This window comes from Aptenodytes forsteri, unplaced genomic scaffold, assembly GCF_000699145.1.
Source record: "Aptenodytes forsteri isolate BGI_AS27 unplaced genomic scaffold, ASM69914v1 Scaffold15, whole genome shotgun sequence".
NCBI lineage: Eukaryota > Metazoa > Chordata > Aves > Sphenisciformes > Spheniscidae > Aptenodytes > Aptenodytes forsteri.
The window spans coordinates 12345447-12368285 of NW_008795129.1; the positions used below are offsets into that span (position 1 = coordinate 12345447).

The following is a 22839-nucleotide window of genomic DNA, read 5'->3' on the forward strand; positions in this document are numbered from 1 at the left end:
ATTAAACCTTTTTCTTCAGAGTTCAAGTTAATTTCTGAAGTTTAAAGACCAGAATAGGACCTCTATGGAGGTGTTACCGTCCCAGGGGCTACTGCTGATCCATGCGTTTGGGAGACAGTTCTGCATCCCTTCAGCAGAGTTATGGTACTGGAGTACATGGGTCACAGGCAAATCCAGTGTGGTGCTGACCTTGTTTCAGTGAATCACTGAGTTTTTGCCTTTAACAGAGAACTTCTGGCTTAGCCTGGTAGGGCACGTGCATGCGTGCACGTTTTGTACAAGCTATTGCATTTGCGTATGGTCTGCGTGTCTGCGTCTGATTACCCTCAGTTGCCTCACAGCATCTTTTATTTTGAAAGCTTGAGAACAAAACCAAATTCTACTTTTACTGTTTTTAAGGATTTGTTCATCTAAAATAACCCCAGTCTGAGACACACCAAAAAAAATGTTCCACAAATGTCCCACAGTGTGGGAGCTAATACAACTGCAAGTCCTATAGAGTTTTTAGGCTCTTCAAAATTTTGCCCTCTCCCCTTCTGGAGGGCATTTGTCTATTCTCTGTACACTGGTGATTCCTAATGATAACAGGGTTTTCTTCAATTTACTGTAAATGAAAAGTAGCTCAGCTTACTGGAATCTGAGTCAGCCAAGGCAAGTTAAGGCAAATAAAGAGTACCTCTGCCTCACCAGTGTGTCCTGCCACTGAAAACTGCTGTGTCTGTGGTCTTTCCGGACTTCCTCGCATTGAAGACATTCCTGTTTCTGTTCTCTCTTGCCCTTGCAGTAGTGCGTATGCGCAGGTGTGTGTGTACCTCCTTCCTGCTCTGCTGCCACAGCCCCTGGGGATTCACAGGGCGAAACCTGCTGCTGCGGCGCTGAGTCCCGTAAAGAGCCTTTGCTGAGTGCAGGGAGCAAGGCTGGGCTGGGCTGCGTTCAGCCACGTCGTGCGCCTCCCGCTCTGATTAGCGGGGAAAGGATAAAGTGTCATTCGCTTGGCATTTTCTTCGTGGTGGTACAGGGTGTGTGAGAGCTGAAAGGCAGCAGTGGAAGATAGGTGGAGGGGAGGGAGGGAGCAGGCAGAGAAAACGCACAACTTTCCCGGGAGCAGGCAAGCATGTTGCCTGCCTGGGAAGCGGGCAGAGCTTGTTTTGAGGCTGCATTGTCTCTTGTGGGAATTGGTTGAGGCCTAAACCCAGCCCTGGCAGCGGCAGCTGTACTTTCTGTTCAAAGTTGCCGAGAATGGATCCCAACTAAGATGTCATCCCAGGATGTCGGCAATTAACGCTGTGGCAATGCTGGCTGTTTTCTGTTCAGCCAGGCTTCCCTGTAGGCCATTCAGATTTCCCTGGCAGCACTGTCAAACAATCCTTGTCGGTCCCCAGCTCTGCACTGATTCTCAGTGCTTTGCTTCTGTTTTAGCAGATCTCAGAAGAGAATAAAGCTGATTTGAATTTCCTGAGTTGTGGTTGCTGCTCTGCAGGTCACGCTGCAGTGCTCTGACTTCGTTTAGAAAGGGATCAATGACTTTTAAGAGCCTCAGAGCATCCCTCCCACATGCTGAGAGGAAAATGGGACAGAAACATCCTTTCTCTGAGGAAGGAAAAAGCTGAACCTCCTTTGCCCTGGGCTCCTCCAACCTCCTGCTCAGGCTGCCGTTTCAAGGGAGGAAGAACAGCCCTTCAGTCCAGGCACATCTTTGCTGGCGAACAATGGAGTAAAGCTGTGCATTGCGCCAGCTGCGAGTCTGCACTGGTTAAGGTTTTTTGGGTTTTTTCCCCCCTTCAACATTACTACTCACAAATGTTATAAACAGGCATGCAAAATTAGGCTGCCTTAGGCCAGCTCATTTCCATCAGCCCCCCTTGATCTCCAAGGGATGCCAAGAGAGCAGCACTTCTTCCCCTGAGGAAGTACTCTGCAAACCAGCTGAGATGCAGATGACAAGTCCCTTTCCCCCTCCCCAAGGCTCTGTGCACCGACTGGAGGCCCCGACTGAGTCTGTGAGCGGGGGCCCTGGCTGCAGGGGTGGAGAAGCATGTCCCACGAGAGCCTCTGCCCAATGGAGTCCTCAGGGCCCTCTGGGCTCTTCTGCTCCCTGCTCAAGGGCAAGTTTGGTGGCTCTCCCATGCTTCCCCAGTTACTGGAATGAAAAATAACTGTGCTGACAAGTTAAACCTCCCCATGCCAGCCGATTTGGGTCCTCACAGAGTGCTGTGGAGGGCTCCCAAAGGAGCCACGTGCTAAATCTCACTTAGAGCATCATTTGCATATGTAGGATCGGATGTATTTTTATTTCTTTTTCCACAACTTCTATTTCTGGGTGAAACAACTAATTTTATGTTTAGGATATAACAAAAGAAAATCCCAGCAGATTTATTATTTCTCAGCTTTTCCCATTGCGTTTTCATAGAAGCCAGTTTCCCCTGACGCCGGAGGAAGATCCCAACAAGTAGTCGTCTTTCAAAGAGAGAGGCAGAAGGAAGGCAGTCTCTTGAATGCTTAAATCTAAGTCAGGACTGCTCTGGACCTGCCCCCAGCCACAGGCTTCTACCTCCGCTCTTGGGCCAAAGAGCCAGTTTAGGGAGGTGATCCAGCTGGAAAAAAAAAAAAAAGAGTTGGCTCAAGGGAAGGGATAGGAGCACATGGAAGAGGGTGGGACTGCAGCCACTGCGAATTACATCAGCTTAAACTGCTGTGCAACCACACCCTGAGTGCTTGTGCTTATCTTTGAGCTGCTCAAACCTCTTTTGAATGGTCACGAGAACAGGCAGTGCTCTTTGTAGGGTGCAGCGTGTGCATCTGGGCAAGGGGAGGAATGCGTGTGGGTTTTAGCCTGGAAACTGCTTCTTAGGGAATAGATTTTGCAAAGCGCTGGATACTCCCATGGTCTCTTGACTCCAGTGGCAACGTCAAACTGGAGGGTAGTAATAACGAGCGGAGAGATGCACTCCCATTGTGCTAACACAGCTCTGCTCTTTGCTCAAATCTTAGGGATAGGAGCACATGGAAGAGGGTGGGACTGCAGCCACTGCGAATTACATCAGCTTAAACTGCTGTGCAACCACACCCTGAGTGCTTGTGCTTATCTTTGAGCTGCTCAAACCTCTTTTGAATGGTCACGAGAACAGGCAGTGCTCTTTGTAGGGTGCAGCGTGTGCATCTGGGCAAGGGGAGGAATGCATGTGGGTTTTAGCCTGGAAACTGCTTCTTAGGGAATAGATTTTGCAAAGCGCTGGATACTCCCATGGTCTCTTGACTCCAGTGGCAACGTCAAACTGGAGGGTAGTAATAACGAGCGGAGAGATGCACTCCCATTGTGCTAACACAGCTCTGCTCTTTGCTCAAATCTTCAAAGTTTCTGTCCCGCAAGTGGTGGGACTTGCCGCCTATTCTGAGGTGACCCAGATCTAAGCAGTGAGATGGAGATCTTGCTAGTGCCACTGAGCAGTACCAGAAGTGACGCTCCTTCAGAAGAGGGGAAAACAAGCCCGGTTGATTCGGTGCCAGGGGAGAGGTGACAGCGGTAAGAGCAGCCCTTCCTCCGTGTAGCTCAGCCCTGAGTTTGTTCAGCTCAACATTACCCCCTTGTGGGACATAGGTGGAAATTCTGACTAAATGCCACTTCCCCTAGCAGGTAGGTGTCCTGTGGAGGTTTTGGCTGTAGCTTAGGGCAGTCTTGCTGGCAACAGACACATGTCTCCTTGGGAAAATGCATGGTGTCTGAGAGTATCCAGCCGCTTGTGGTTGGTGTGCAGTGCCTTCCTAGACCCAAACGGTGGTTACGTGCTTGGAAAGCCCAACTCGCAAGAGAGGGAGTTTGTGTGTTTTGCCGATAGAGGAAGCTATGCAAAAGCTTTGACATTGTGCACAGATCTGTGTCTCCTTGCACGTTTGTCCTTTACTGAACACCCCAGCACACTGAAAAGCAGTGGTTGTCCAGGCAGTTTGCAAATGATGAACTCTCGTGTATGATGAGTCTCTCTGTGAGCTGTTTTCATTGTGGGACTCCTTGGTAAGTTTGGAAAGGGATCTTAAGTTTAGTTATTCAGGAGTTTGTTATCATTGACATATAATAGGTAGACTGCCAAGCTGTGCTTCATACAGGTATATACACTGTAGTGTCATAAATACTTTGAGTTGGTGTAAACTGGAGCTAGCACTGAAAGAGGCAATTCTATATACCCCAGGCTGCTGATTTCCAGCTCTGTCTTTCCCTGCTTTGTGCCTGCCGGGGCCACCTAGTAAAGCAGTGGGGAAGGGGTAGGAGTTCAGACCAACCTGCTATGGAAAAGGTTTGTTCCAGTTCAGACCAGCTCCCTGATTTGGCTCAATGGAGCCTTAGCTGATACGTCAAAGCACAGGGGCTGAAGAGTAGAAACTGGCCACCAAGGGGGGTTATGCAGGAGCTGCTGAAGGTTGGGTTGAGCCAGGGTGGGTTCCAGCTCAGGTTCAAGCCACACCCAAAAAAGTCTTGGGGTTTTGGATCTTTTCAAGCAGGAGAGAGTTGACAAAGGGATTGAGACAGATGGCTCAAACCTGAGTGGAGTGAGTGCCAAATGTGCCTGGGATGATCTCAGCCGGCCCCCGGAGGATGACGAAGACAGCAGGAGCATTTGCATTGGGACCCAGCCGCGGCGGCTCTCTGGGAAAGGTAAGAGGTCCTGGGCTAAGTTGCCGTTACGGCCTTTTGGCTTGTTTTCTGATGGGTCTGGGCAGTGGGCTGAATCACACAGCATCTCGGGGTTCATAACAAACACCACAGTTACTGGAAGGCTCAGTATGTCTTGGGGGAACTAAATGAATTTTGGTGTGGCCTCTGAGGAAGGCAGGAGAGAGGAAAAGAGATCTTTGCATTGTTTTGTCTAAATGTTTCTTTCAGTTTTTAGGCTATTTCTAATCTAAATCTGCAGAGTTAAACTGAGCGCTGGGTGAAACTAGGACTGTAAACACCTGCAAGGTGAAGCAACAGCATTTTCCCAGGCTGCGTTTCCTTATTAACATTGTCACTTCCTGGGTGGCAAGTTGGACTGACACTGCACGTTGCTGTAGCTGAACTCAAGTGATTCTTGCAAACACGGAACTCTGGAAAGAAGAAACAAAATACGGTGGAGTTCCCCTTTGCAGTGAGATGCCATCTCAGGGTACAGATGTCATAGCCATTACACATGCTTGAAATTATTCATGTTACCTTTCAAGTGGGTGAAGCAATGTAAAATTTGAGGGCTTGAGATTTCCTGGAATTAACGATGATTTCCACAGGAATGGTATCTTGGTTTTAAGTCCATGGTAAAAAAAAAAAAAAAAAAAAAAATAAATGCATATAGGGTTCCTTCTGGCTTCTGTGCAAATGTTTTGAACTGCACTGGATCTAAAAAGGCTATTTTCCCTCAGTCCTGCAAATGAAAAGCCCAAGGCAGGTATACATGGTGATATTTGTATATCCATCAAAAGATTTTGAAATAATTTGGATATTTTTTTCTCTACCCAATTCTCACATTTGTCAAAAAAAAAAAAAAAAAAAAAGAGGAAAAATCTAAGAAAGGTAGGAAAGCATCCTATTAAAGTATTTGGCCATTAGACATTATAGGAAAATGAAAAAGTAAAAAGACTGCATCTGAACTGCATAATTTGCAGTTTATTTTCAAATGTGAGCTTGAGGCTAAAGTTTGCCCTGCATAAAATTCCTTTCTTTTGTGAACCTTGTTGTAAATTAATCAACAGATTTGCAAAGCCAATTGCAAAAACTCGGGAACCTTCTTGCACTTGTTTGGTAAAGGAACAAATTCCTGTTATGCCTAATGGGAAAAGTGACTTCCAGCACAAAGGCTGGAAGCGTCAGGAGGTTCTGTGAGAGCTGCAGAAACAGCAAACACCTCATTTATAAAAGGATACAAAACTACTCAGAATTTCCTCATTAGGAGGGCTCAGTACCAAAGGTTCCAGCTGTCCTTGCCTGACATAACATCGCAGCCCAAACCAAGAGAATTCAAGCTGACTTTATAAAGTGAAATAACTCCTAAGGTGCAGGAAGAGCTGTTAAGAATTCGCCCTTAGCATCTCTTCATTTCTTTCTGTAGGGGAAGAGTTTAGATGAAACACCATAGAAACAGGCCTTTAAAAAAAAAAAAAAGAGCCAATATCTCCTTGTGTCTGTGATGTTTCTGGGGACTTTAAATCATGTTAAAAAAAAATTCTCTTTGCAGATACGGAGCAAATCAGGGAGACTTTGCGGAGAGGGCTTGAGATTAACAGCAAACCTGTTCTACCTCCGATAAATGCACAAAGACAGAACGGGTTGAACCACGACCGAGCACCGTAAGTTTCACCCTGCACACTCAGATGGTGGGAGGAGGAGGCTAAAGAGCTCAGCATGGAAAACAAAGTTAAAGCTGGGTGGGAAAAGACTTGGCAAGGGGAGAGGAAGGCTAGCAGCAAATACTTGCAAAGTGCTAGGGTAGAGGGAGAAGAGGAGTTCAGGTTGGGTTAATGGGCTAGTACTCAGGAGGACAGATTTTGAGAGTGGTTTTGGGCAACGCTTGCTAATGCAGAGTGGCTCTGGCTGTGTTCTGTAGAACCTGCTGTTCACAGTGTATGGTGTTTGAAATCAGACTGGACTGAGCCCTATAAAATGTACTGTGGTGAACAGTGCTATGGTATCCAAAGAGCTAGGTGGCATAGATGAGTGTTTGCTGATATTTTTGCCTGAGCGTTTTGTTTTCAAGCTCATAATTACAAACGTTTTGGTTAAAATACTGATTTTTTTTTTTTTTTTGTTTTGTTTTCAAGCTCATAATTACAAACATTTTGGTTAAAATACTGATTTTTTTTTTTGATTTTTTTTTTTTTTAAGTGACACTGATCTTGCCTTGCTTAAGCAGGCAGGTACTGGCAGTAATTACATGCCAATACCACCTTGGTCTCTAATAGTTTGTAGAGTAACAGGTGATTTAAGTGGGACTACATAGGCCTGTAGATCTCTCCTCATTTGTAACTTTTGACTTCAGTGAATCTATAGGAAATTACCTGTGGTTTCAAGCCATCTGCAGTATCTGCACTTCTGTCTTTTTGGGTTTCTCCCCTTCCCCTCTTAGGCTTATTTCAGTTGCTAGTTAAATGTCTTCCCATCAATTTTAATGTTTTCACCTAAATGATACAGAAAGGCATGCATCTTTGCTGCAGTCTTTCATCTTGGTATTTCCTTTGGTTTCCTAGTCTCCAATGAACATTTGTGCTTTCTTATTCCAAGACTAAAGATCATCATGAAATCAGCTTTTTCCTGTAGTGCCAGGCAGGGACAGCATGCTGCTCTGTTTCTTCCTTAATTCAAGCATTTCATGAGAAAAATATTCCTTATACTCGGTTAGGACCCCGATGTCCTTTCTTGTTCCGTTTTGTGGGTGACTTCTGATTTGCCTTACGTATGAATGTTTCTGAGTTGCCTAATCCTTTGGGGGAGGTGGTATGTCAATTGCTGATGCTGTGTACTAATAAGTAATATGAGATATTGGTGCTTATTAAAAAAAAAAATCTCAAGTGGCTTTATTATTGCTTTGGGAATAATCTTACTTTTGCTATATAGTAATTATATGGAGCCAGATTCTGACCTGACTCAGATTTTGAGTAGTACTTCCCTGCCTGGAGGTTGGTCCCATTGGCCCCGCTGAAAAAAAAAAATTATACCATCTGATTTGCACGAATCACACCCAGCCTTGGAAGGCTCAAAAGTATTGAGCAAGATTTCTCACAGATGCTGGGCTCCTGCATGAATCTGCATGCCCACTAAAAGCTCTGATTTCCCAGTGGCTGGGGACGACCAGAAACATTTGGGGTGCACATCAGGTCAGGGAGGCAGCTGATGGGTAAGCCTTAATGCTGGGAGGCAGTTGTAAAGCTTTCTTATCTAAGCAACGTTATTCAGGGTAAGATAAGCAGAGATACGCTCAAGACAGAGTGGTGGAAGGTTAGCAGAGGTCTAAGATGAAACACACAAATATTTACCTGGGTTTTTAACCGTTCTGAGACAGAGAGGAAGGCAGGTCAAATTCAGAGCCTCATATCTGTGACAGTGCTCTTTGTTGCAAATCTCTCTTACCTGTAGCAGCTGCGCACCCACCCTACCTGAAGCCTGAGTGGTAGGAATGGCTGGTTCCCAGTGTTTGCCTCCTGGAAGATCAATACATTTCTCTGAGGTCTATGGTTACCACCATGGAAACTGATAGCTAGCCTGTTTCTCCATAATAGTTAAGGAAAGAGAGCTGTCAGCTGTGTGTCTTGCCAGTGGTTACTCTGGTGATAGTGTCAGAGGGATAGAGGAGATCTCCTCAACAGCAGTGTGTCCTAATACTTTCTTCCTCTACCTTACTGACTACTTTGAGAGGAGTTTGGAAGAGGTCTTTTTCTACTTGTGCAGTGGTTTCTCCTCTCCAATTCACGTAGCAGATACAATGGGACTTGTTCAAGGCATTGACCATACTGAGGGGTGGTTTGTTCTGGAAAGCAGTGTTAACTCACAACCTCTAACTAACTGGTACTTAGATCAGACCTGATGATTACCCATACTGTGGCTAAAACATCGGTCAACATATTTTCCAGCACAGTGTGGTATACATGAAGCAGCAGAAGATGATCTTATTAGGTCTCAGCCTTTCTTAATACGCTGTCTCAGCATGTCTTAGGCGTTTGAGCAAAGTTGCTCAACATGCTGTTAACTACATGAGCATGATCTGGAGACTCTCGTCTCCAGCTGCTGCAGAGGGATGTAACATAGAAGTTCAGCTTTTGCATGTAGTAATATATCTGCATCCATGTTCCCTACAGGTACCTGCACAAAACCCAGTGCAGATACAGTCATTTCATAAGACTTACAAGCACCTGAGATGAAGGACAGGTCTGCACATAGATCTAGTCCTTCTGGTGCGATCCTTGCTTGGGCCTGGTAGGTCTGGGACTCAGTTCTGTCCTTCACTGTAAATCTTGTGTAATCAAAGGCAAGTCATTTAGCTATTGAGCTTCAGTTCTGAATCTATAAAATGGGACTAATAACAATGTCATCTTCTTGAGGCACCACAAGGATAAATATGTTAACGATTACGAGGTGCTGGCTGATGGGAAGCAGGCTTGTGTGTAATCATATCCTGCACTGTACACACCAGACCATAAAATAGCAAACCCGTGGTTCGTTGCAAGGGTCCTGTGAATAACTGGTGCATTAGAAGCTCCTCGGGAACTTGACAGAAACACTCTGTTGGGGCATGGTAAATTGTTCCAAATCTACTTTCCATAGGGAGGACTGCAGAACCCCAGGTTGTCAAATTTGCACCCAGCTGACATTAGGATGTTAAAGTCTGACACGGACTCTAATGGCTTTGTGCAGAAGAGGAATGTGCTGTTTATTTATCATAGATTTGCAGTCACCAACTGCTTTCCTAGTAGCTTTCTTCCCTTTCTTTTATACTAACCCTACCACCCACACATAATAATCTATCAGGGTTTAAAGCAGACAACCTGTTTTGCATTCAGCGTCACAAAATAGTATCAGAAACACTCAAACTTTTGAGTATTTATTTGTATAAAATGTGGAGGATCCAGATTCCATACAGATTTCCCTGTCTTTGTGTAGTTACAGTTTTCAGCGCTTACGCAAAAGCCTCACATTGTTTCGTTGCAGATAGGGCTTGATTCAGTGTTCTGGCTCCAGCAAAGAACATACTTACATGTTAAGCATGCATATTACCAGTTGTTCACTGTCCCAGAGTCCTAAAAAAAAAAAAGTTCCTTTGAGAAAAAGCTGGTTTCTGTCAAAACCCTGTTGGGCAGCTGTAGTACTTTGATTCATTAGTGTTATTACTGTAGACTGTGTAGCCCTTTCTCTCCTAAGGATATGAATAAAAGCACTCTTAATGCTTAAAACTGCATTGGACATCTGTTTCTCAAAATGACTGTTAGCTCAGTTCATAAGCAGCCATTAAATCAGTTCATACGCATTAAACAAAAGAACATGTAAATTAATCTTTGGAAACATGACTAATCATTTCGACCATAGGTAACGTAATACTCTTGATTACTGGTTGGAAAAATGAGGCGCATATGAATACAAATGTACTTTACAGTGGCGCATTATTTATTTCTTAGGACTCATCAGCTTAGTAGGTGCTGCTCAGACAGAAAGGCAAGGCTCCCAGTGTCCTGAACAGTGCAGATTCACTCTTGTTGGATACGGCAAGCTGTTACCCATAGGGAACGTTTAGATGTCAGATTAAACACTGCTGCTGTTAAGACCTCAGTGGGCTGGAAGCTCCAGATGTCAAAGTTCAATGACACTTGTGGAGTCTTGCTTCATTCGCTATTTAATTTCTTGATGTAGTAAGTTCTGGGGCCGAGTCTTTAATTGTCCCTGGCAATTAGCTCTGTGCTGTCCTGTGAGGTAGGCGAGTAGTATCTCCACTTTATAGATGAGGACAGAAGAGTTAATTTGCCACAGTTGCAGTGAGAGCCAGGGTTGGGATAGGGGAATTCTTGACCTTTTCCACCCCTCAAGGGTCCCCTTGATCACGCAGTGTTGCTGAAAGTGATGTTTTTCTGCCCCTTGGCTGACTCAGACCGTTCTACTGCTCCTGTGAGCTGAGGCATGGAGTAGAAACCCTAGAGCTAGCACGCTGCATTACTGCACGTGTTGAGGCTAAAATTATTAGTAATTGCTACATTTAATTGTGCCAGGATTCAAGTAATGCCCACGTGCATCCCCAGTGTCTGAAGGTGAGGCTTGAGGGGTGGAAAAAGGTCTCCCAAGGCTGTGTTACTTTGACAAGGCTTTTCCAGCGTCTCTGCTGTTTATCGCTCTCCCTCTTCTTAAGAAGGATAAAGTGGTGTGGTTCAACATGCCCGATTCCAGTATTTCCGTCTGGGATTTCCTAGATAACTGTGCATGCGCTGGTCCCCTCATACACAGCGGTCATTTGTCCAGGGACCCACAACGGATGCCCCAGAGACCTCAAATCCCATCCGCATTCAATTTCCAAGCCGAAAGACAGGTTGAGTCTAGGGAAACCTGAACATATGGTAGCTCTGTGCCTGTGTGCTAATTCCATCGAGCCCTGAACAGTTCCCAGCTGTGCAGGGAAATGAAGGCAGGTTCCTGGCAAACAGAGCAGGGAACAACCCTCCGGCAGGTGGGGCTGGCAGGACTGTCCTGGCTGTGACCTTCTGGTGCACTGCACCCTGAGCATCTCAGGTTGTTGCCCTTCCCTTGTGGGAAGAGGGAGGAGTTGTGTCACTCCAGAAGTCCTCCCGGGATAACCCCAGACTGACGCAGTGTGCCTGGTTTGGAGCGCATGAGTAACAGTGGCACCGCTTGCGGGACTGGAGTTCACTGCCCATGTAGTTCCTCTCGCTTGGTAAATAGGGCATGCCGATTTCTCCTTTCAGTGAGTAGCATTGGGTTAATGCACATTAACAAGCTCCATCTGAGCAGCATTTCTGAGGAAGCTCTGATGGTAATATCAACATGTAGGATTTGCTTCGAGGCAAGTCTGCACTTTGCTTCTGCCCGTTGCACTGGGTTTTGATTGCTGCTTTACTTGGGCAGAGGGAAGCTGTTGTCTGTGTAGCTGGTTTCCTGTCTTCAGTTCTTGGAGGCAAACTTTTACATAAAGGGGAGCATTTCAGTGTTCTCTGAAACTGTCTAGTTCTGGCTAGACTTTCTGATTCTGCAACCACTAAGCAGTAAGTTTCCAATCCAGTCCTGCTTATTTAGGCATGCTCTCTCATCGAGACGCCATTCAGTGGTGTCTTGCTTGAGTAAGGAATGCTGAATGGGGGGAGGCAATATACTTTAGGGAGTGTCTCTCAGCATGAGGCTGAGTGCTGGGTGACAAGCCTGCGAACTAGGAAAGCAAATATCTGGAAAAACAGTGTCAGTAGAAGTGCAGAGCGGTCACCATGCTAATAATTTGCACTTCTACATAGCTTTCTCCATCTAAGAATCTAAAAGTGCTTTGCAAACATTCACTTAATCCTTGCAACACCCCTACGTGGAAAAATGTCTCAGTTTTACAGTCAGGGAACCTGAAGCATAAAAAGAGTTGTTTGACTTTGCCCATGAGTCTGCAGGGTGCCAGTGACACAGCCTAAATCTCTCAATCCCAGTTCAGCTGCAGGTCTGGAACAGTCTGGCCCCTGCAAGCACTGACAGTAGTTATTATGCAGCTTTCAAAAGGGATATGTGAGTGGCAAGAAGATTGTTGCTACTGGCATTGTCCTTGGAGCCCTTCTGTGCCAGGAAATGCACACAGAACATCTTCACCGTCCGGTTTAACCAGGATGATGAGCACCCAGGTCTGAGCACTCGAGCTAGCCTTTTCTCAGTGTGACCACAGCAGGAGCTGTGTAACCGTGTCCTCCCCGTTTCTGCACTTGCCTCTGTGTCTGTGACGTGTCCTGTAACTCTGTGTGCCAAGATGCTTAGGGCTCTTTCCCACAACTGCTGGTTTGCCCTTCAGGGGAAACTGTGGGAAAGACACTGGAAGATTGCCAGCACTTAAGTGATCTTTGACCGTATCTTCATTAGGGAGTGAGGAGGTTTGAAATAGCCACGGTTGGGAAGGGAAGAAAGGAGAAAGAAAAAAAAAAAAAAAAAAAAAAAAAAAAAAAAAAAAAAAAAAAAAAAGTGGTCCAACCTTTCTCTCCCAGCTGTGTGAGCTTGCACTAATGGTTTGCATTTGGTAACTCACGGTGCTGGGTTTTGTACCAAGGAAGCAAGGAGCAGTGACTGTAACTCAGGTTAGTAATGCAGTGGGCACCCACTCCTACAAAGAGCCCTGCCGTGGCCAGCTTCTACCAGCGTGTCCTTTGTGATTTTGGTACTTGGGAGGGTAACTTGGAAATGCAGCAAAACTATGCTCCATGTCAGCGGCAGAGCTTGGAAGGGAACTGAGACCTCCTTCCGTGACAGATCCATGAGATCAAACGCTCTGATCATAAAGCAAAACACAAATGCAAGAATAAATAAACCTTTCTTAATCCGATCAACCTGGTTATTCTTGAATCCCATAAAATAACTGCCAGTGGGGTTGCTTGAGAAGAGGTTGCTATAAACATGACATCAGGAGGGGACATCCAAACTTTGTGCAACCCAGTGATTGCATTGGCGATTTTCCAAGATCCCCATGGGCTGCTGCTAATTGGCATAAAATTAAGCAGGTTGCAGCCACCCTCATCTTTAATACAAAGAGCTCCAGGGAGGCTACAGGTTCCAGCGTGTGGCCGCTCACATCAAGAAGGAGCACAGCACGCTGGGACGTGTAGTCTCCTCGGGCCCTTTCTCCCTGTTGACAGAGGTCTGGGGAAGCTGCAGGCCACATGGGACACCTTTGCAATGGTTTGACAACCCCTCTCTCTCTCTCTCAAAAAAAAAAAAAAAAAAAAAAAAAATATGGCTTTGGTTAAGTTCATGGACTGTTAATCAGCATTCACGAGATTTAAAAATAAAAAAAACCCACAAACATAATTTCCTCCTTCTCTCCTCTGTGCAGAAGCAGACTACTGGTAGAAACTGAAGCTGGAAAAAATAGTTGAAAGTCAGCTAAAGTCACCTTGGTAACTGCAGCAATACACTTGCCCAGAACAGGAGACATCAAACCCAACTACAAACAGCTTTAAAGAAACAAAAAGAATGTAATCATCTAAAGAATTAATCTGACAACTGCCCACGTTTACACCTCCCACAAGCTCCCAATCAGAGGGAAATGCGCTTTAATCTCTTCCAGCTCCCCTCCTGTTTCACAAAACACGAGATGTGCAGTCTTTAAACTGGGGCATTTCCGGCATGCTGCTTCCATTTAAATCTACTGCCTTTCCTAATGCCAGCAGCCCTGGCTTTTGCAGACTTGTTTTTTCTGGACACTGAGAAACATGAATTTTTTTGTGTGGGTTGGATGAAGTATTAAATCTGGAATAGACAAAGTTTGCAACATTTTACATGATAGTCAGCTAGATCTTAGTCATAACAAATAAAACTCCACTGGCTTTTGCTGCTGATTTATTTGGTGATGGGGTGGAGGAAGCAAAGGCTTACGGGTAACTGACAGTCGTAAAACCAGGGATGTTAGTGTTAGAAAGCAAATTTTTTCTACATTTTCTTCTGAGGCTGAAAACTACAAGCTGTGGATGGCAGCATGTTACGACGTGAACTTTTTATTAATAACAACCTAGAAGTCCTGCTGACCCTTCATCTGGGCCATCACCCTTTGGAAAGGTCAGCACAAGGATTTCCATTCCCAAAGGGAGAATTTTAATGGGTCTTGCCGAGTCCCTGTGTCATGCGACATGTTCCAGAGTCTGAAAGTGATGGCACTGTGGCCTTGTGTTGTGCGCAGTCCACAACATGTCCAGAAGTGCCCACCACAGAGAACTCTGGTTTAGAAGGGTATAGCTTAGATAGAAGGTTATTTGGTTTCTGCTATTGGAGTTTCGCCCGTAACGAAATTGTGTGAACTCCACTAAAGTGAAACAAGAAACACAGAGACCGTGACTATTTTGGAAAAGTTTTGTGGAAAGGATTAATAATTTCATGTCATTCAAAGTATTAACTACCATTTTGCTTCACTCCTTCACCTTTTTGACAGAAGGGCTGGTTACTTATTAATGTGAAGTCATAATTATTGACAGCCTTAAAGTCATGACAGTTCCGTTTGATAGTTATACATTAGTCAACATCTTCTCTTGAGCGTGTAATGACAAACAGCATTTGCTGTTTTTAATAAGACTTAGAAAGCTTTGCCCCTTGCCTCCAGAATATTGTCGTCATTCCTGTTATTGCATTAACAACCGGAGGCTGTTCCCCTCTGGACTGCGGCCCCATTGTGCTAGCAGCTGTACTGGCTAGCACGGTGGGAGCCTAAAGAGCCACCTTCAGCTCGAGAGGTTTGGAGCCCAGGGGTATGGGGAACTGTCCTGCGGCTGTCTGTCCTTCCGAAGCATGAACCTGCAGTAGTGATTGCCTGGGAGGCTGTGTTATGGGACGTGCTGGGCGCACTTAGGTAGTCCAGGTGAGAAGGGCACAGTCTCTTGTCTGTAGCAATAACATTGCTGTAAAACTCCTGATCTGCTTCAGGGTGCGTAAACTCTGGAACTGCATTTAACAAGTGCAAGCTTATGGCCTGCTTGAAAATCATGCGTTGCTAATGGCTGACCCTTTTGGTAGGGATTGATAAATGAATGATTGGAAGTGGTAGACCTCAGGCTGACTTTCCCACAGCTCACTGTGTGTATAAGATCTGATAAGGAAGTTGAGGCAAAGCTTAGCTTAAGGTCAACTGATCATTAATCAACTGTAACTGTGCTTCTCAGGTAATCAGCCTGCAAAATGCTGGCTTACTCCACTCTTTGAAGACCCCACCTACAAAGAGCTGTAAAATGTTTGCTGAAGTAGATTAAACACAGCTTTAAGTGCCACCTATAGACTACAAAGCATGTTGTGTCTTTGCTTCAGGGTTAACCCACCAGGCTGACACTCTGCTGACTGTCAGTCCATCAGCCCACCCTATGCATAAGCTGTATCCTGACCTACTGTGTCCTTGCTGGGTCCATTATTGCTTTTGCGTGGTGCTAAGGCAGAACATGGTACACATTTTACAGTTTTTATCTTGCGGGGAGCTGAGCTGCTCTGATTTTTTTTCCTGCATGTCTCTGACCTGGCCATGCAGGGTATTTGCAGGAAGACACTGTGAGGTATCAGTTTTGCTTGTATCCTCATTTCAGAGTGGGCAGCTCAGCAGCCTGGGTGAAAGACTCACCTGGGACTAGGTGACCTGGCAGAGGCAATAGGCTGATCTGCTTTGGAAGCCATGCTGAACTGTATTACTATGTGTGTGGTGGATGGGAGTAATTTTGGGACAGCACCCAAATGTAAAATCAAGTAGAGGTGTGATCTAAGTCAGCTCATGAGGGTCAAGCTGTTTCTTTACAATTATTTCCAGATGTATGTTAAAGATGGCTCCGCTTGGGTGGAGGAAGGATCCAGGCTTGTTTTAACAGTGTTCCCAAATGGAGCCACAGCCCCATAGCCTTGTTTGGCTTTTGGTCTGTCTGGCACGACGGAACCACATTGCAATATGGCATCTTTCAGCTCCCTCCTGCTTTCTCCGTCCCCCTCCGCTGGTGATTCTGTACTATAGAAACTATCTTAACAAAGACTTCTCTTTATCAAGTTCATGTGGAATGCCAGGTCACAAAAATATAAATCACATATCAGACACATCACATCAGTCCATGTCATCTGCAAAAATCGTAACCCTCCCCGTCCTTCATTCTTTGTTCTGGACTATCAAGCAAGGGATTACGATGATGCTCTTTGAACATATAAAGTGTTTATGGTCAAGTATTTTGAGATATACCAGGATTCTGTCTGGCAAAGTTCCTAATCATGTGACAACATAACCTTTAGTCATAGATTCACAATATGCTGGCCTTGCAGAAATGAATGAATAAATAAGAAAGCAAAGCTGCATTGTCTTAAAGTAGCCCCACTTACAAGGGAAAGCAATCTGCGGATGTCCTACTCGTCACATGTAGAGTCCCATCTTTTGGCTGTTGCACATGATGCTGGTGGAAGCGGAGTGTTCTCAAAACCTTTTGGTTGAACTGTGAAAAGAAATGATTTGGAGACAATTGTAGGGATGCCTCAGACCTCAAAGATATTTGAGCAAGGGCACAAGGGACTAGACAAATCTTTCCTGCAGGCCACTGCCTAAAAAATCCTGAAGATAAAGCAGAAGCAGGAGGGAGGAGACACCTAGTAATTCTTCCAAGCCATTTTATAGTGGTTTGGGGTTTTGGAGAGTGTAGTTTTGCTCCAGTTCTTCCCAGAAATTTTATTTCTTGTATGCTGGGAAGGGATGCGCCATGTGTGTGCACCAATTCAGATCCTAGGTCATCAAATCAAGATGAAGAGCTGCATGCTGCGACTGGTAGTCTGAGGGAGGCTGCGTGTCTGTAGGGGTGATGGAAACCCAGATGTGTCTTTGTAATAGTTTGCTCCTGTGTCCTTCAATATTTGCACAATTGCTCTGAAACGCAGCAGAAATAGCACACAGCACTGGGAACCTAAATATATGCATTTTGTCTCTTCTCTTAGAAGCCGTAAGGACAGTTTAGAAAGTGAGAGCTCAGCAGCTATCATTCCTCATGAGCTAATCCGCACAAGACAGCTGGAGAGCGTACACCTGAAATTTAACCAGGAGTCCGGAGCTCTCATTCCTCTCTGTCTAAGGTGAGTGAAGTCTTCCTCCTCCTCAGCTTGCGCTAACATGCCGCTTTTGCCTTGTGGCATTGTTTCACCATACAGACATGCATGCAATGGGTCTTTAAAGGCCAGAGTTGAGGTATTTTGCCAAAACACATTAGAAACAGATGATTCTTTGCATGTGTGTTCGTCGTGGTAAGATTGTTTCTCATTCTTTTTATGTCCTCCAGCATATTTTGAGTGCTGAAATAGTATAGGGTTAGTATAGGGGGGGTTTTATTAGTCTAATGCTGGCAACTCTGTGATAAAGAAGGGATGTTTTACTATATTCTGTCAAAGAACACTCTTAAGTTGTTAATTCTGGCTTATGGACTCAGACACAAGTGGTTGTGCAAAGCCTGTTTGCAGTCAGTTTATGTATGCAAGTGTTTTTTAGACAAATTATGTCACTTGCATGATTGAAGGAACAAAACATTGCGTGCATACTCTACATGTTGTCTTTTGAAGGTTCAGGCTGTGCATAGCGCTGTAAGTGACTTTTCTAGGTTTCCACAATTTCAGTCAGCACTATTTTTAAAAATGCCTGTGGCAAACGTAGTCCTTAACATAAAGATGAACTGTGGGGTAGAGACAAATGATTGCAGGTGATCGAGTTACTTTAGCTTAATGAGTTACATGTCTGTAGTATCAGAGTTATCAGCAGCAGGTGCACACTCGCCTGTGCCTGTTGAGAAACCAATGGGATAGTTAACACGAACATGTTTTATTTTACATCACAAATGTGTGAACAGTCTGTGCTGATCAGTTACCACAGCTCAGCTGACCAGCAGTAATTCATCAAGCAACTGTGACTCTGTTAGGTGCTGTGTATCTTACCTGAAGTTTTCCCCCTTGCATGTTGGAAGCCCTGCATGCATGTCACACATGCTCTGAGCCTAAATACCAGAGCCATGATTTTCCCTGTGGAAAGCACTGAACGAAAAAAAGGGAAGTGATACAGAAGATGGTCATTACGTATATTTTCTAGGCATTTGCTTAAGTAATACAGGTTACATTTGTCAAGCACCAGGGAAATGGATTACTAGGTATTGTCACAGTAGGTAAGTTTGGCCCCACCAATGAGCCTGCTTAGAAATGCGTCTTCACATTCCTACATGATGTGCAGTCTGGATTCTCTTCTGCAGTTTTCATCTTACTGAAAGAGTGGCAGTCCCCTGCCCTTACATACATCAGCACCTCATCATGGGGATAGGCATGCAGTGGGATTTAGATGTATTCTAGTGCTGTAACAAGGCCCTGAGATTAGGGGGGGAGATAAGGGGGAACTCCCTGCCTCAGAAGGAGGCTTGTGACCTGCTTTGTGGAGCAAATCATTCATATATTCCTGAGAAATTAATAGTTGCTGCCTTCAAAATGGTTTCCCGTGCTGATGGCAGAAGCTATAGTGATGTATCTTCATCGTTCTGGTGAATGCTGTTCACACCCTCTCAATTCACGCACATGTATTTTATTCCCCAGGGGAAGGCTCTTACATGGACGGCACTTTACATATAAAAGTATTACAGGGGATACAGCAATCACGTTTGTATCAACAGGAGTAGAAGGAGCCTTTGCTACAGAAGAGCACCCCTATGCAGCACACGGACCTTGGTTACAAGTGAGAGAGCCTCCTTCCTTTTTCTCCCCCTTCCTCCTTTACTGTGACCTAAAAATGATCCTGCTAAGGGCTTACGTGGTTTAAAAGCGTAACAAACCTGTATTTTCTGCCACAACTTCTCTCATAGCTCTTGCATAATATTTTCAGTAATTACAGACTCAAAAAATAATGGTGAACTGTTACTATTTATATTAATGGAACTCAAATTGATAAGCAGTGGCTGGAAAGTTCAAAAAATCATCTGTGAATACAGTAGTGTCCATTTCCTGGAGTTAGCGAACACTTTACAGGCTGTATTTACTCTTGATTTTTTCCGGAAAGGAATTTGGGGAGGCAGAGTGGAATGACCTAAACAAGAATGGAGCCAGGGCGGAAGAGCTAGAAAGCTGTGGGACTGTGATCCTACAGAGCCAAGATCTCGGTTTTACATCATCCCTACCAGGAGAGCAGCACAGAGAGTACAGCTTCTTTCAGTTTTAGCTCTTTCCTATTGATTCTTTTACAAAAGCTCGTGGTTGCTTGAAGCACCCACACGTTTTCTGCACCCAGGTTTTTTCTGTATCACAGATTTTCCTTGGAAACTCCCCATCTGCTTGGTGTTGAGGGTCAGCCCTGCAGAGCAGTGATGCACTAATGATTTGATGGCATAGCACTATTCTAACCTTGAATTTCTTCATGGTTATAAACATATTGCGAAAAGAAAAAAGCTTTGCGGAATGTGTTTATGCAGAAAAGCCAATCTCTGAGGGACTATATGCATGCAGTACATCTCTGCCTTCACTGTTACTGTGGCATTCCTGCCTCCCCTTCTGTTTGTAAGGCAGGGGGGTGTTTTAGCATCACAGTGTTGCAGTTAACCTTCCAGTGACTTGTTTTCAAGGCATTCCACTGCCCGTATTCATATGTCTGGAGGACATCATACCTTGAAATCTCTACGACTTGTAAAGGAGCTGATCTTGGCTAGAATCATCTTGTGTGTAGGGATTTTCAAAGAGCTTGTGTGCTTTGATTGTACTGACTGGAAAGTGCAACACTCCTGTAATGATTAACAGCAAACGGTCAGGTTTAAGGGTGGGTCATTTGCTGTTGGTTCCTGTGCTTGCCAACACATGATACACAGGGTCTTGTGACTGTGTTAACTCCAAACATGAGTGTTTGTTTGCATTTACATCACATCTCCAAATGTATTGATGTGTAGAGTAGTCAGGTAACCTCTAAACAGTGAAGAATGGCAATAATTAGGTCACCATTCAGACATGTAACTAATATTAACCCTTATGAACCTGTTTGCTTCCATGCCTGCTGAAAATTATGGAAGTTTTTTGGAGTTGGTGGGAGGGAAAGATGGAGAATTGCTGGCTTCTGAGGGGTAGGGAGAAGCAAGTTCCCTTGCTTGTCTCCTCTACACAGGGTCAACATATTAGATCTTTGCGTCTGATGTGACTGGCTCTGCTGCTGGCTCCTGCCCCGTCCTGTGATGAGAATGAAGGAGGACAGACTGGGTGGGGGAGGAGGGGAGGCTAAAAGCAGCCTGGGACAAGAGGAGGAGCACCCGGTTGTGTGAGATACATGTGGGAGTGTCTGAGGCTCTTGGCTTAATATGCAATGGGAGGCTTGATCTGTGCTCAGCAGTCCCTTGTGGTGTTGGGAGCAGAGGAGGGGAGGTTCATGTGGCTTTACTTCAGAAGTAAAAGAAGTTGTGGTGCACAAAATTTCCAAGGAGGCGAGCTGTGTTTGGTTTAGGCCCTTGCAGCCTGGGCTGGCCAAGTTGGCAAGCCCTGCAAAGCTTTCACAGCAAGGCCCAGAGAGGATTTTCCTCCTCCCTCGCTTGGGACCCCAGGCACAGCGATGAGCTCCAAGGAGAGCTGGTGGCTGAAAGCATATCACTGCAATGCACGGGCTTGTTGCAAAGACAAGTAAATGGAGGGACCGTGGAGAGGAAGAGAGATGGCAGGCATCTCCTCACGTGGACTTTTTCCCTATCTTAGGGGAGGAATAAGAGCCTGAAAAATCCTGGCCTCAACTCTGCAGCAGCCAGAGAGTGACTCCTCTTGAGCCTGAGCTTTGGTACAGTGAAAGCCCAAACCTGCAGACTAAACACAGTACCTCCTGTTTACATCTCGTGGGCTGGAGTGGAGCATGTCCAAGGTGGGACAGGCTGGAGAGCTGCTGCACAGTCTATCAGCCCCCGCTGCCTGGGCTGAGCAATGAGCTGAGAGTCACTGGGCTCCAGTGGAGGGTTAGCAGATGACAGGAGTTTGGCAGGTCCCAGTGCCATTCCTACCAGACAGGTGTCCGTATCACCACTGCAGCTGGTACTCGGCAGGAGCCGTTTTAGCAGTCTCAGCAGAAAAGGCAAGGAGTCATTAGACCACGGAGATTGTATGCCCCATTTCTATCAACAGTCTTTCCAGGTCACGTTCGAGGCATGTTAGTAGGGGAAGCCTGTCCTGCTGCTGCCCATGCTCTGGGGATGATTAGATTATTTCATTCTCCAGAGCTGTCAAATTGGCACCTTTCCCAAGTACTTGGATTTTTTTTTTTTTTTCATTTAAGTAACATTTAATTAGTTCTAAGAAGCTAAATTCTATTAAAGGTCTAAGCATGTCAGGCTGGTTTATTTCTGAACTTCTTCCACTGTGTCATGTATTGTTGAATAGGGAAATTGCTTTGACTCAGAAGCATACAAACATATTCAAGAAGTCCTCCTTGTTAACACTAGACTCCTGTTTATATGCTAGTTACCGTGGCAAAGTCTCTGATGTGTAACACTTGCATTAACATTACACATGATCAAAGGCTTCTGCGGTTCTTTCTTCCACTCCCCCTTCCCCCAGTGCTGTGACAGCAGAGCCCCCACACTGCCTCCTAAGCACCTCTCCTCTCCTTTCCAAGGGGTAGATGTTCCAGATGCACAGAGAAAGGCTGTGCAGGAGGTGTCTGGCCCCATGTTGGAGAGTTAAGGATGCTGATCATGCAGACAGACTCTGACATTAACTGCCTCACAGTGACATTCGTATTTGTGGTGGAGTGTCCAAGGTTCTTGGTTCAACATCTGAGCTGTGCCAAGCGTGCAGTTCATCACAGATCAACCTTGTTTGTCTCTAAACCTATCCAAAGCAAGGTGAGGTTGTGCGTGTGTTCTCCCTCCCTCCCTTACTTATGTTCCGGCAGATGATAGAGACACTCTGTTGAAATGTGTTACTGATCAAGCCTGTCCCAATAAAGTTGCCTGAGCCTTTAATACATATTAATATTATCCTGGGGTAGTTTGTGTCAAAGCCTGTCAGCATGCATCATCCTTTGGGAATTACCATCATTAAGTCTCCAGTGATGGGAGTCAGGACATGCTTCTGCAAAGCTCCTCTGCTTTTATGTGGAGCTCTTTGCCCATCTAGCACAAAGCAGAGTGTTCTCCCCTCCTACCTTGCTCACCTGGACTGCTTACTCTCCCCTCTGGGGAGAAGGAGGTTTGTTTAACACTACCTTTAGATAATTTCTGCTCCTGCTGCTTTAGGCAGTCATTGTTCTAGGGAAGAAGATGACACTCAAGTCTTTGATCATGTGCAACGTACATGTTACGCATCAGATATTGCTGCAGACTCTGACATACGAGCCAATACAGTGCAGTAAAAACAAACCTGTAGTTAGAGTCCTCGTTAACTGCAAAATCTAGCACACAGAATTTAAGAAATATCTCTGCACTTCAGCCTTGCCCCTGTTACACATGTGTATTTCGATACTATATTTAATTGAAGGATCACATATATTTTTTACAAAGCATGCCTGCCTCATTCAGCACACAAAGATGCAGCGTGTTTGGGGGATGAATCAGGAGTGTGGAGTAAAGTAGACTCTTGCCTATAGGACTTCCACTTCATTCGTTTGTCAAAATTAGAAGGTGTGTAGTGAATGAGGCAGGTAATTGCAGAAAAATCACAAT

At 45.2% G+C, this 22839-nt stretch overlaps 1 protein-coding gene across 2 annotated transcripts in view; it reads left to right on the plus strand.

Annotated features, from left to right (window-relative positions):
* The window catches only part of SUFU (SUFU negative regulator of hedgehog signaling), a 92953-nt gene that overhangs the window by 50204 nt on the left and 19910 nt on the right, over positions 1-22839 (plus strand). Inside the window, exons 6-9 of one of the 2 annotated variants that reach the window (XM_009277821.1) lie at positions 4498-4651; positions 6204-6315; positions 17132-17266; positions 18758-18896. In XM_009277821.1, coding sequence (XP_009276096.1) covers positions 4498-4651; positions 6204-6315; positions 17132-17266; positions 18758-18896 — 540 coding nt within the window. Of the gene's footprint in view, positions 1-4494; positions 4652-6203; positions 6316-17131; positions 17267-18757; positions 18897-22839 lie in introns of both variants that reach the window. The other variant, XM_019471734.1, reaches the window with a different exon arrangement.